Below are 15470 nucleotides of genomic sequence, written 5' to 3'. Positions count from 1 at the left end.
TTTAAGACTCTGGGTAGATGCCTGGTGATTTGTTACTCTTTAGTTTGTCAATGTAATTCATTACATCTTCCATTATCACAGGGATTTATTTTAGTTGCTCACAATCATCACAATCAAAAAATATTTCTGGTGTGCCACATCCTCCTTAGTAAAGACCGAGGAAAAGAATTCATCCAATTTTTCTGCTATTTCCTTGTCCTCCCCAAGCACTCCTTTTACCCCTCGGTTATCTAGCAGCCCAAATGATTCATTCCCTCAGAGCTTTCTGCTTCAGATGTACTTGAGCGAGTTTTATTATTAGTTTCAGTCTCTCTGGCAAGCTTCTTTTAAAATTCTCTCTTGGCCTATTTAGCTATGTTTTATATCTAATTTGCCAGTGCTTATGCTAGTCTCTTTTCTTCATTTGGGTCTGCTTTCAATTTTTTGAATGATGCGCTTTTGGATTTAGCTGTCCCTTCCACCTCATAATTAAACCTTACTGGCAGTTGTTTGATCTTCCTTTGATCTTTTTTAATGCAGGGAATACATTTACGATAGTATTTTTAAAACATGCCCATGTCTTAGGCAACCATAACTATTGCAACTGCTCGGTTTGTTTATTTATTTATTTTTTAAAATTTCTTATTCTATCATAGTCTCCCTTTTTAAGGTTATATGCTACTGCAGTATTTTTACATAATGTTCTCTCTCCAGTGATAATGTCAAGTTTGATTGCATTATGATCGCTATTGCTTAGCAGCCCAAAGCATAGTAAGACCTTGCACCAGGTAGTGCATTCTACTGAGGACTAGATCTCAAGTAGCTGCCCCATGAAATAGTCATTTATGACATTTAAGACAGCAGCTTCATGAAACAATCATTTATGGCATCTAAAAATTTAACTAGGGTAATTGAAATGTCTCATTATTATTGTGTTGCCAATTTCAGCTCGTGTTTAACATTCAAGTTTCATCTTGGCCAGGTGGTTGGTAGACTACCCCTACTGCTATATTCTCATCTGTCACACATGGAATTCCTATTCATAAGGATTTCAGAGTGCATTTTGTTTTCCACAGGATTTTTATCATGCTAGACTTTATGCCATTCTTTATATATAGTGCCACCCTGCCATCAACTCAATCTGCCTTGTCATGGCAATATAATTTATACCCTGGTAACATAGTGTCCCCTTCCACCATGTCCCTGAGATGCCTATATAATGCCATATATTTTCTCCAATCTTACTATTAAGACTTCTGGCATTTTCCGACAGACATTTTAAAGTATGCGTTTTATTTGTATTTTTGTTTGTATTCACAAACTGCTTAATAGCAGAAGATACAGACAGTGTAGAGTCATTCACATCTTGAGCTCTTTATCTACATCTATCTGGGCTACTTCAGCCTTAACTACAACCTCTCTACTGGGATATTCTAACTCTGTTTTCCACGTATCCTTATAAGATGCATCCCTTTGAACCGTGCACTTCTGAGTGACTACTGGCTTTGCCCCAAGGTCTAATTTAAAAACAACTCTATCTCCTTTTAAAATGTTAGTCCCAGCAGCAGGATTCTACCCTGCTTAAGGTGCAGCCCATACCATTGGAATAGGCTTTCCTCTTCCCCAGAATGTTCCCCAGTTCCTACCAAATCTAAAGCCCTTTTCCCTGCACCAGCCTCTCAATCAAGCGTTGAGATTCTGGAGCTTAGCCTGCCTCTGTGGTCCTGAGCATGAAGCGTGGAGCAAGTTTGGGAATGCAACACTTAAGGTTCTGGATTTCAATTTCCTACCTAAAAGTCTAAATTTAGCCTCTAGAACTTCCTTCCTTCCTATGTCAGTGATACCCTAATGTACCACAATAGCAAGCTACACCCCAGCACTCTCTAAAATATTATTTAAGTGACATGGGAGGTCACATATAAAACCTGGATATTCTCAGCTACCAGTGTTCTGCAGCTCAAACTACTAAGGGCAAAGGAAATTTTAATTACTGGGACACTCAGAATTATATAAGAGCAAGATGATAAAAAGAATAGCCCCCCAGCATGCACAAAAATGAACTTAGATATACCACTGGTATATCTAAGTTCATAAGCGTTCACAAGCGTTCTCTGACAAGAGAAAAGGGATTGCGTACAGTAACAAAATAAGCTTGAATTTCATTTATTATAAAATATCTTTTATTGCTTGTAGTCAATACACCCAAAAATATTCAGTTGTGAAATGTACAATGCTACAAACCTTTATTTAGTTGTGCAGTTTTACTTTTGGTGGGGACAGCATGCAATGGTTAACTTATCTACTATAATAGTATTTTACTATTGAACACAATCTTCCAGGTACCAATTTAGAATAATGATACAAGTTTTCATTTGAAGCTACGACTGGAAGTGCAAGAAATTTCCAACAATAGATTTTCTTAGTAATAAATTGTCTTCTGAGTGTTTTGATCACGAAGCTGTCTTTTAAATCCTATTCCCAGACCAGTGTACAGAATTTATTTAAAGGAAAAAAATAGCGCTGTAGTCATATTATCTGGTGGCTGTTCTGAGGCAAGTCCAGTCCGCATTAAACTAATTTATCACTGTCCACAGGTACCTATCTGCTTCAATTCCAAAGTGAGTTTGCAATGGATGTTGACCTAACAAGCAAGATGACTTAGAAAAATCCTGAGGGGAAGAATAATTAGGTTCAATTGCTGAGTAGGTGTAATACCAGTTCTTCATCTTCTGCCAGAGAAAGACCTGTATCCAATGGCGTAAAAGATTCCTCATGGTTGTGTTTGGTCTTTTTCCTTTTGCTTCCTGAAGTCTTTTCTCTTGCTTTGTCTCTTTTAATACAGCTGTAGGTCCTCTTCCTTTCCATAGTTTTCTCTTCAAGTTCACTGTGAGGGTTAAAAAAAAAATTAAGACATCAAGGTCAATCCTTTTTAATCAACTACAGTATTCAGATGTATCGTAATGGAATCAAATAATCCATGTAAGCAAAGTGAATTTATGGCAGTCAAGAGGTTCACCAAATTACTATTTGGTGGGCACATTGATGAAAATAAAGTCTCCTCAGTTAAATTACAGGACAACTGGACTCTCACAGCTGTTACACTGTAATTTATGCATTAAAATATGTTAAGAAATGAATACCCAATTTCAATATTTAGTAAGCAATATGGATATTAAATACTCACAGGATTTGTTTCTGATATAAACTCCCATACTAAAGTTAGTATGGTTTGATAAAGTGGGATATCACATGCCTAGATACTGCAGGCAAGAACTGAGCTCCAACTTTTTAAAATTTTATCAATATTATTTTTCTCTAGTTGTGCATATTAGACTAAAGTTGTATCCTGAAATGCTGATGCTAAGCAGTCTAAGGGTTTAGATCCAATGTGAAGTGTCCACTTAATAACTATCGGTTCTTGGATACGCAACTAAATGAACACACAATGAAGGAAAAAATGGAGAACGTTGATGGTGAAGGATGAAAGCCCAATAAGCTCATAGTTAGCCACATATCATAGACATCATGAAATCCTCTTAGCTAGCGTGAATCCATATATTCCCTACAACATCATCTCAAAATTCCTGCAGTCATCACCGACACTGTTTTGCATTGTGCACCTTGGTCCCCAGAAGGCTACTTCAGGAACTACAAGTGTCTTGTCTCAAATAAACATGTGCTTTTATAGGAGACACCTTTATTTCATAGCCTTGCTCTGAGGGGCCTGATATGTTTTATGCAAGCCACCCTTTGCGCAGATATTTCTCGTAAGTTACGTTATAAAGAACTGCTACCTAAGTATTTTATTGAATCTCCTATTTTCAAACCTGAATGTCAAGGTAACCTCTTAAATCATTATCTTAAACTGGAAATGGGCTCATAGGAATCTCCTGTATCCTATAATGCAGGGATTCAGGTTATCCAGTTTATAATCAGATGAGAAAATTCTTAGTTTCTATACCATTTTTTTGTTGTCATTTGACCATCTTCTACTGTCAAAATATTAGGCATTTGCTGCTCCATTTGTTTCATTCATTTCAGCAGTACATGCGTACCTGATGAATGGATAGTGGGTGCACAGAAATGAATGGTGTGCATGTATGTTCTTGGCATGTATATACGTGCACATCATTTGTTTTTGCACTTTTTTTCTGACTTAAGAAAAAGTACTGTACTTATTTTTGTATTTATTTATTTAAACCATTTATTAATTATTTCCCTGGTCTTTATATACAAGAAGCTTGAAGTAATGTATAAGTTTAAACAAGTAATACAAAAACAATCAAAACCAGCAGACTACCATAGACAGACAAAAACAAAACACAAAGAAGCAAACGAAACATTCAACCAATATTAAGGTCACAATATGTATCGTGGACAGAGTAGCTTTCTGATGGGACCTGGGTCACATCATTCAATTTAATTTTAGGTGAATTAATACAAATCAAATTTTCTTGCACTTGGGAGTTTGTAGTTGTGCTATAAGCTATTTTTCCAAGACAACAGTTTAAACTTGCATTAAAGAAAATGTGTTCAACTATGCTCCCAAAGAACATTTTTACCAAAGACCCTTTCAGGATTATGTAAATATTTTAAAACAATTAATTTGACTATATCAGCCTTGCATATATAATGTTCTAATTTTTTCTGTGTAGTATATTTAGGGGAATTAATACTTTTAAAAAATATATAGCAGCATATGTACTGGGATGGGAATCTTAATTATGCTTTTACTAACTAGAAAGTGCAAAGTGTGACACCTCTCAATTAAAAAAACTTGGATCAACATGACCTTACAACAATTGATTTGTGCACAGAAAGAAGAGAAGTGAAAACTGGAGCTGGCAGAACAAGATGGAAAAACACATAAAGCAGGTCGTGTGCAATGTCACTAAGGGGAGAGGAAGAGAGAAATAGATCTGGCAGAGGAAAGGAATGTATCTGAGGTCTTTCTCTAGGCAGTGTGCGCAAATGGGCTTGTTCTGTGCTTACCATGAGTGAACCTCACACTCATAAACAGAATACATTGGGTGCAATTTCAATCTCTTAAATTTACTGCTGATGCTCTTCTTAATACTTGCTTTATGCCAAAGAGAACTTCTTTATGGAGTTCATAGGATGTAATATGAACAGGTAACATATCAAGGTGCACTGATGATGTTTTTTTTTTAATCAATCTGGTTTTACCTAATACAATTGAGGCCATATTTGTTTGAGATCTAGTTGGACAAGAAGAAGTTACTGCTGAAAAACCAGCAAGTACAAATGAATTAGGAGACAGAAAAAGTAACTGATCAGTGATTTCTGCTGTTCCAGTACTTAGCTGAGCTCTAAGGAAGTAGAGATTAATCAGAGACCCTTTTCTCTTCATGGAATTCTGTTTCGGAATTCTTTAGCAAAAGGTTGTCTATACAGCTCTGCATTTTCAGTGTTTGGCAGAGCACCTGAGCTAGAAAGACAGTTTGGCTAAGATAAGTACATTTTCAGTCAAATCAATTGACTACGTTTGTGGCCGAAAATGACTTTAAATCCAGGTGGCTAGATTTAGGCCTTTCCTGCAGTGCCTAGGTTTAGGTGCCTAAATTTGTTGTCTAGCACTGAAAACCAGCACTGACTGGATAACTTTGCTCCACTTGACAAAACCCTGCATACAGGGCCTCCCACGTTTAGAGTTGTAAAATCTAGATTTAGCAGCTCTGTGGGATGGGTGCTGGAATTTTCACTACCAGTGATCTAGTCGATTAACTTTTTAATTATCTAGACCCCCCTGTCTCCCTGAAAATCTACCCTTTCTTTGCCAGCCTCATCCTGCACACAGGCAGTTGAGCACATGGCACACTGTGATCCAGCTTCAGGCACACTGACACTGTCTGTGCTGCACCAGCCTGGATGTACCCTGCAAGCAGCACGGCACTGGCTCACATGCAAGAGACTGCTGGAAGATTGATGCCTGGCCATTGGCTACCTGTGCAAGCATCTTATTGCTACATAAACTTAGCTAAACTGCCAACCAAAGATTTATATTATATGGTTACGGCTGTAACCAGACATTGTACAAGACGTCCTAATTAGGACTTTCTGGTTCAAAACCAATTGGCAATCTGGTTGGAAATTGGGGAGTCCCCAGTATCAACAGGAAGTCAACTCATAGGGCTGCTGTGAGCACCTGTCAGACACAAAGCATAAAACAAAATAAATCCCCAAACATCAGTGACTGGTAATAAGTACTCAATGCCTTACCATCTTAGTCTGTGAGCTCTGTTCAAGCCTCTACTTATAAGCTTATTTCACTTTCATGCCACTTCCAAAATACTGCAAAAATATCAAGACCCCATGTTCCAATTTTATTTAGAGTAAAAATTCACATGTTCAGTCTATCACTCTTTCTCCTCAGAATCTGGATGTGGTCATTACAAAGAAGGCTGATGCATGCTGGCTTCTAATTGTGAGAATTTCAAACATCTCAAAGGATAATTTTTATATTATCTAATCCTAGTTGTATCACTAGAATAATCAACCAACATGCTTAAAAGAATCTGATGCTGCAAACTCCAACACCACATAATGGGGAGGCAATTTTCAAAACTGTGCATTTTGATGCAAAGTCGGTGGGCTTTGCACCAATTCTCAAAGAAAAGTATACAGGTACCTTCCCTTTGAAAACTGCCTCAGGAAAAAGTATTTTGCTTTTTCTGCAGATATTTTTTCCCTAAAAAAAAAGAATGTACCTACCGGTACTTTTGAAATGCAAAACTAGACACTGTTTCATTCCGTGACCTAATCCCACCATCAGAAAATCGTCCGCTCAGTGCTGGTAAAAGTACACATATTGTGGTACAATGTATATAATTTTACCTGCATAGAGCAAATGCAATTTTAAAAAAAGCTCTTATCTTTTGAAAATTGCATTTAACGCAGTAAATCTGGATTTAAATCTTAGATAATGATTCAAGTGCCTATAGAATAAGGGACTGTAATTTAGAACCTGGGCTCAAGCAAAGTACAAGGGATTATTCTGACACTCCCAAAACTATAGGAAGGGTTCCAATTTAAATTGCTGAAATGTTGACCAGTATAAAATAAAGACCATAAAAAAATATAATACTTAACATACAAAGCACGACTCTGCACTATGACTGACTGATACACTTCTGGTCAGTGCTTGAACTGCAGCTCATTTTTATGACTATTTTGCCTACCTCTGCACCCTTTTCTTCTGGCCCTCTCTCTCTGGTTTCTTGGTATGCACCTAATATGGTAATGCACTGCTATCCCATTAGGATAACGTTCAACAATTTTCTTTAGAGAATTGCATCATAATAGGTAGGTTATATCAAACTTCCGAAGGCTGGATAAACCAGCTGGTTCTAAATATAGGCACGGAATAACTGGCTTCCATTTCCCCCATTTGATATCTCAATATATTATTTAGATATCTGAAGTAGTCTGAAATAAAAACAAAAATAAAGCTGAGAAAGTGCATGCTTCCATAGCACCCAAGTAGGTGCATGTCACAGTCTTGAGTTTCAATATTTTTATTGATCCTCTAGTGTGCTAAAACAATACAGTATACAATGTGCGTGGGATCCCTGTCTGAGTAGGAGGGGCTAGCAATGTGTCATCTACAGAGTGTAAGCATCCTTGAATAGTGAGAGCCAATAGAGGCGCTACTTTAAATGTACACAAGGAACAATAAACAAACCACTTTATGGGTCTCTAAGGACCAGTAAATGCAATACTTTATGTCTGCAAGAAAATAGGTAAATAATCATTTTAGATACATTTTGTGAACATGGATTTTCTCAAGTTGGTTTCCCATGCCTATATACATTTGTCTTACCAAAACTGGCACAAATCCATTGAAGTACAACATGGCACAAAGGGGTCAATGGATAGGCAGACAGAAAACACAACCAAAACCAACATGCACGTTCATTCATTATGAAATGTGCCTAAAAAGGCAGTAGCTTTATACTTTCATACAGCTGGCAAAACACATTCAGTATTTTTGGTTCCTGGTGTGATGTCAAAGTTCAGATCCAACATCTTTAGATAATTATTACGTTAGTCCAATAAAAGGTACCACAGCCTGCAAAGGATCAAATGGTCTCTTTGACTATTACAGCTACTAGAACCCTGCACAAACCCCCTAGAACACAAATCCTGAAGACACTATAGTTAAATATTATTGTGAAAAAGCAGCATAGGGCTGTAGTTCTGACACATAGTGAGAAGATAACAGATTTAAGGTAGTCTTCTGGTAAAACAATGGATAAAAATGGAGCAGATGACATAAGAAAACAGGAGCGTGAGGCTGCCACAAGCTAATAGTCTGATTACAGTTTCAGAAAGAACGCATCCTGAAGTTCAGATTTCTTTATTTTTTCTGTAGTTGAAGAGTGAGTGGGGGAGTGGTGTGCAACTCTAGCATACAACATACAGCTAGGCTATGAGTTTGTTTCTATTTGAAATGCTAACATGGCTGTATGCGTGTTTGGTGTGTGGCTGTGAGCATAAATTCATATGCTGTTTGTTGTGCATATTTGTGTAACAACATGGCTGCTGTGTCCATGCTATGTCACTTCTTCCATGCTTTCGCATGGTCACTCAGACTTGTCCACTGGTATGCTGTCTGGTATGGATGCATCCATCCCAGTGCTGTGGGAGGAGTTGGTTGGCTACTGTACATCTGTAGTGGAGCTCTAATGGTTGTATTGGTCCTGGAGAAAACTGGCTCTGAGACTGTAATACCTTTTAAAGGATCAGCAAAAAAGATGTTGTATTATAAGAGCTATTGAGACAACACAGGCCCCTTTGCCAGAATTAGCACTGGTTTGAATACAGGCTGGATCAATAGTTATAAAAAGCCATGCACATCATCCCATAAGCTCATGTACTTCAATGTTTTCGTTAGTCTTTGCAAAGGTTTCAAAATCTACTTAAACTATAGTTATTGTACATTTGCCATTTGTTACTAAAAGAAAAAACAAAAGATGTCCGTCATCTGTAGGGTTGTGGATAATGTTTAAAATGTATGAGACATCTGAAATGAATGGGTCCTTTCATTTCATTCGTGTGGGTCCCCAAAATGAATAGGGACTATCCCACAAATGAAACGTATCCTATTCCTTTGATTTGTTTCGGCCCCCATTCATTTCTATCTATGTGCCATAGGAATAAATTGGGAAGGAACAGGTGCAGTTAAAAAGTATAATTACTAAAGCAGCCAGCCCTTCCCTGTGAGTCGTGAGTGACCTCAATGCCTTGTCAAAGCCTAGGAAGGCCATACTGGTGAGGAGACTACAGACACAACATATCACAGTGAAACATTTTCCAGTCTGTCGCTGCTCTCTGGATCCAGTGACGCTGATCCTCAAGTTTGAGCATGGGTGAGAAGTATTGTACAAAGTGTGCATTTCTTCTATACAGAAAATGACTTGGAGTTTCTGTCTCTCAAAGTGTTTTGAAAAGTAGTGTACTTTATTCAACGTTTTGAAAACAGCTTTATGGCTGCTACTAGTCACTGCTGCATTAATCTCACTCACTGAGCACAGAAAGGAAGGCAGTGCCAGCCAGCATTGGCACTTTGCTGCTAATTTTTGTCCTCCCTGGGGAAGGGTGCAGGTAGGGTCTGGGTGCGGGAAGGAGAGAGTGGGGAGAGTTGCAGCAGATCAGCGGTGTCAGTACAGAGTTTTTCTTTTTCTCTCTGAGTAGGCACTGCAGCAATCAAATATCAGGCAGGCTGCTAGTGTTTGTTTTGTGCAGTCTGAGAACAGAGCAGTCTCAGTTATGTACTATTGCACAGCATGACACTGCATTGTACTTGTCCTCACTCACATATAGAGTGGTACAGTCACACTCAGTTAAAGTACAACTAGTAAAGAATACAATCATTTTATTATCCAAATCCCAGGTAGGCAGTAACAAGTTCCATGATTTCAAGGAAAGGTACAGGATGAGGGAAAAATGCTGTTGGCAGAAGAGGTGCTAAGACAGGAAGTCCCACACCTAAACTGAAAAAGGACTTTTTCAAACCCAAAAATGGAAGGAAAGGCAAGCAGCTCCAGTCAGAAGAAACTGAAATTTGGAGAGGATGTTCCACCACCACCTGTTTCTTTCCCTGTTGTTTTGGAGGTAAGGGAACAGATGGCAGACAACAGCAGGGCATTAGAGATAGCAAAAGTACAAGACACAAAACCAGCAGGTGACCTTCAAAAGGCACTAATTGCTCATGAGTCTGATGAAGAATCTTTTTTTGTATGGGATTCCAATGAAGAAGAAATTAGAGAGATATTATCTGAAGAAAGTTTTGCAGGATTAGTTGCTAGCATCTTGGCCTCAAGTGATGGAGAAGCGAGAGGAAACTGGTGATGTTGATGAGGAAGAGCAGACAGTGCAGGTAGAAAATGTAATTGATGCCCCTGGCATTGTTTCTCAAGGCCTACCCTCAACCTTAACTCCACTGCCAGCATCCACCCCGAAGGATGTACAGAAGGGATCATGAAAAAAATACATAATCTGGAGACACTACGAAGTAAGGGAGGACCCACGCTGGCTCAGTATATTTACTGTACCAAGGATATCAGCTGAGGCAAACAAGTGGGGCATCTTACAAATGCTGGTATGCTGCATCACCTCCAGAAGCAACATCCACTAACACTGGAATCTGGGAAGGGTGGCAGTACTAGCCAGGGGACACCTTTCTTCCAGTCACAGGAAAGTGGTTGAAAAGGGGAAGTGTGTTCTCCAAACTGATCCAATGCCCTCGGCCCCTTTCAGCAGTCAGGCCAACAGCAACCTGCCATGTGTCAGAAGCGACAACCCAGCATGGAGGAAATGGGGTAGTGTTCAGTAGCATTGTCCTGGTGTAGAAGGCAGGTAGCATAAAAAGTTGTGACCAGGAGAAGTAAGAAAATGATTGCCCTTGAAGACTATCCCCTGCAAGTAGTGGAGAATGTGGGCTTTTAAGTGTCTGCTACAGGTGTTAGTACCAAATTACAAAGTCCCCTCCAGGACCGCATTTAGTAGGAAGGTCATCCCCAACTTGTACAACCAGTGATGTAAGTTGCTTCCAGGTGTTGCTGGCTATGGCAGAGGGGAGTAGTGTGTATTTCACCAGTGACATCTGTACCTCCATGAATGCTATGCACTCTTACCTCTCCCTGATGGCACACTGGTGGGACCTGGTAGGAAACAGGGGCAAGCAGCAGCTCTAGCAGGGATGGAGCATCAGGGTGCAGGAGAACTTTGCTGCACACCCAATCATAAGAGATGCTGAAGGGCTGGCAGCTAGACTGGTGAGTGAGTGGTTTAAATGCAGGTTTCTTTTGTCACAGACAATGGTCAAAATATGGTTAAACAATATATGATGGGGGCTTTTAGGGTATCTGATGCTTTGCACACACTCAGCACTTGGCAGTGAAGGATGCCCTGGGGATGGGATTCAAGGACTATGGGAGTGAATATCTGCTGGAGCTATTAAAGAAGTGCAAGAAAATAGCACGGCACTTCCATATAAGTGTGAAAGTTGAGCAGCTTCTCCAGGAAAAGCATAAGAATTCAGGATGCCTCACAAAAATCGTATTCACGATGCTGGCACTCGCTAGAATTCAACCTATATGGTGCTGCAGAGGTTAGTGGAGTAGCAGCCATCCCTTCATTATCTGCCTCAGAAAATAGAGATAGGTGTGCAATGCCCCCTGGAGCTTCATGACTGGATAGTCATGAGGCAGCTGGTACATATCCTAAAGCCCTTCAAGAAATCCACAGATGACCCGACTTCCAGAAGTGCCATCCTGGGCGATATCATCCCTGTAGTAAATATTCTGGAGGAAAAATTGGAGAGCTTCTGACAGGATGAGAGAATGAAAGCAAAGGTGTTTCTGTTTCTGGACTCCTTTCAGCATCAAGTGCAAGAGAGAGTGAAACCTCTGACTAAAAACAATACATAGATGCTTGCTACACTTTGTGATCCTTGGGTGAAAGAGAGTCTTGTCCTCCAGTCCCAGTGTCTCACATTCATTAAAGAGATGCTGGTAGATAAGGTCTGTCAGGAGGCATGCCAGAAGCATAAGCAGAGTAGGTATGTAGTACAGGAGGAAACAGCAGCCACCTCAGAGAGCAGTGCAAGCAGGAGCGGTACTCTGTCAGGTAGCACTGCTTCCCTACCACAATACACCAAAGTCACGTTGCCCGCAAAGAACCATCTCTTCTGGCACAGGCCAACGTGAAATGAGTTGGCAAGTGAAAAGACTCTTGGCCTACCCGAGCAAAGGAGAGTCCAGCACAAATGGATATGACACGCTATCTCACCAAGCCCATCACGAACATGGACACTGATGCACTAGCATATTGGGCACACAAGTCCAGCATCTGGACAGACTTAACCAAAGTGGCACAGCACTCTCTCTTCTGGCCACTAACTAGTGTGCCCAGTAAATGTGTCTTTTCAATGAAAGGAGAGACTGTGTGCCCTCATCGCTCAAAGTTGGTGCCAGAGTCGATTTAAAAGCTAGAATTTTTAAAAATCCGTCTTCCTTTGCTTCAGTTTCCACTTTTTCCTTGCAAGTGGCAGGACAAATGAAAATACCTTGAAGGCCTTGCTGCCACTCTGCCTGCTTGTCATTCCTCAGATATACCACCCCATGAGTCTGACTGGTAGCTCTCTGCCTACCTGCCATGCCCCTATCATCATCATAGGGGACTTGCTGCCTCATGCCTGTCATACCCCTAATTTCACTGTAGATGACTTGCTACCTTATGCCTTCCTGCAATACCACCATAGTGGAATTGCTGGCATATGCCTACTTGCTATGCCCTTTATTCCACCATAGGGGACTTCCTGTCTCAAGCCTACTTGCCATACTCCTAACACTATAATACAATGAAGGTGATCAAAGCTATATTCATATAAATATTTAACAATTCAAAATTAGTAATAATGGACAGTTCACATGTAGAACATGTCCAGTAAGTGATCATGTGTTGAAAATTACACAGTTTCAGCATTCATCTTTAAGATATCCATATATATATTGCCAGCCCAATTTGATTGTAGTTCCATGCAGGTAGTATATACAATTGTGTGTGCCTGAAAATTAATTTATATTGAACAAACAAAATGAGAGATATATCAACATATTGTGGAGTATAGGATTTGTTCACACACTAGTAAACCCTCAAAGTCCCTTTAGTTGAGCACTGGAACAGACAGCAACATTCAGTAGCAGAGTTAAAATTCTTTGTGAGTAACCAGATGCATCTTAAAAGAGGGGGAAATATTTCATGAATGTTAGTTTAAATGGGGCAGCATTTCATATTCTGTTGGAAAAATTTAATCTCTAATGATTTGAATAATGAGATCAAGTGATTGGCATATTTATGAGATACTGGTTTAACTGATGGAGAATGTTGAAGTGAAAGCAGAAGGAGTTGTTAATCTAAAGAGTGGGTACACCTTTAAGTGTCATTTAAGTAGGAGCATATAGGATCATGGCGTTCTGAGAGAAAATAAGGGAAGTCTCCCTTGAGATGGGAAGAAGGATAGACAGTATCACTTTTGAACTTATCTATAGATATGAATGAGAAGATATTTTGAGGATTGTGGGTGTATTTAGTTTATAGCCACTGTCCCGCTGAAAAGCATGCCGGGATCCCACCGGCCCATGCAATTTGCTACTGCTCTGGAGAGCAGTTAAATTGCAAAAAAAAAAAAAAAAAAAAGGAAGGGTAGTTAATGGGGTTTTAGGGGTTGGAGCTAGGGGGGCTAGTAAGAGAAAAGGAAGGCAGGTTAGGTAGGGGGGTTAGGAAGTTCCTACCCAGTCTGCTCCTTTACTGGAGCGGACTGGGAAGGAACAGGGAATAGGGCCTTGTGCATCTACTGAAATCCCCCCCCCCCCCACTTACACGTGCAATCAGGCACTCGTGTGCATGGGTAGGGGATTTTATAACATGCGCACGTCAACATGGACACCCGCGCGCGTTTGAAAATTACCGTCATATTGCATTTATAGGTGCTGCCATATTGAATATTTAAATTAAGGTGGTGGCTTGGGAAGAATCCCTGAAAGATAAGTTACTTCCCCTGAAGTAGCCCTTAGTGGGTGAAACGAGGGACCCTTGTTGAGGATACTACAGGATAAATAAAAATTTGTGGAAAAAGGGAGTTTTTGTAAGTAGCATTGAAGATAATATGGAGCAAGTATTATTGTGAAGTTATAATGGGTTTTTAAAAAAAATATATATCAAAAAATAAATACACACAACAAGAGAGGAATTAAGTTGGCTAGAACACTGAAGAACACAACATACACTCATAAAGAAAAACATTTTGGTGCATGACGATTACAATACTACCAATGAAAAGGACTGACTGATTCTTTTCATCTGACAAGTATGAATGCACCTATTTTTTACACAATTTTTTAGAATATTTTTGAAATTTTATTTTGAAATATTTTAAATTTGTATATGAATATAGCTTTAATCACTTTTTTTGTATTATAGTTTATGTGGATTGATTGATGGATTTATTGCCTTAATTTGAAAGATACCCTTAATACCATCATAGGGAACTTGCTGGTTCAAGCCTACCTGCAATACTACTATCATAATTATATAGGAGTTGCTGACATATGCCTACCTGCCATATCCCTAATTCCATCATAGGGGACTTGCTACCTCATGCTGTAATGGGTATAGGAATGAGGTATTTGCCTTGCAGTCTGGATCACACAAACACAAACACAAGAAAATAACACAAACACACAAACACAAGAAAATAACACTTGTCTACAGCCCATGTGGAAGAATGAAAAGCTATATTTTTCTGTATAATATATGCACAAACCAAATGCTTATGAGAATGCTTGGGAACAAACAACAAACACAGATAATAATACAATACCGGAGACTCTGGGTCTTTTCTTTAAGTTCAGCTCTCGTCAGTAGTCTCGCCCCATCCCTCCTTGAGTCAGTATATTATGTCCTTGGCTGGCACATGCTAAGAACAGTTTCCTTTGCTCTTACTTCAGAAGCCTTGCTAAAATAATTGATAAGGAAAAGCTACTGTCTCTCTCTCAGGGCACTTTAAAAATGGTAGATTTCTTGTGGTTTGTACACTACCTGTAACCTGTAATGTATGGACATTCTCTCTCACATGTGAAACTATTTGCTCTTTCATTTTTCTCTGAACCTAACCAAAAATCAGCATATGTATCACCAGTATATAACTAATGTAAGCAAAACACTACTGACAAGTATAAACATTCTGTGCAGTTGCCAAGTATTTCAGCTCTCAGTCCTAGAGCTGCTTGGTGCATCAGACAGAAAACCTTTTAACTTTCTATCTCCTGGCTCGCTCTAAGTAAGTGATCTTCTTATACTTGTAATTAAGTCCTGTCTCCATTTTGTTCTCAGTATCTATCTGCTTGTGACCTTGAAGCTTGCAGACCAAGTTAAGCGAAGGGAGAGCTGTAGGCTGCGAAGTTTTC

General features: G+C 39.4%; 1 protein-coding gene across 3 annotated transcripts in view; it reads right to left on the bottom strand.

Annotated features, from left to right (window-relative positions):
• Positions 1 to 2136: 2136 nt before the first annotated feature.
• DDX10 (DEAD-box helicase 10) overlaps positions 2137 to 15470 on the bottom strand; it is a 759707-nt gene continuing 746373 nt past the window's right edge. For 2 of the 3 annotated variants that reach the window (XM_029602475.1, XM_029602474.1), the window contains exon 18: positions 2137 to 2863. In XM_029602475.1, the coding sequence (XP_029458335.1) occupies positions 2671 to 2863 (193 nt within the window). In that variant the 3' untranslated portion in view covers positions 2137 to 2670. The remainder of the gene's footprint in view (positions 2864 to 15470) is intronic. The other variant, XM_029602477.1, reaches the window with a different exon arrangement.

The sequence above is a fragment of the Rhinatrema bivittatum genome, chromosome 5 (genome assembly GCF_901001135.1).
Source record: "Rhinatrema bivittatum chromosome 5, aRhiBiv1.1, whole genome shotgun sequence".
Classification (NCBI taxonomy): domain Eukaryota; kingdom Metazoa; phylum Chordata; class Amphibia; order Gymnophiona; family Rhinatrematidae; genus Rhinatrema; species Rhinatrema bivittatum.
This window is presented reverse-complemented; position numbering and strand designations above follow the sequence as displayed.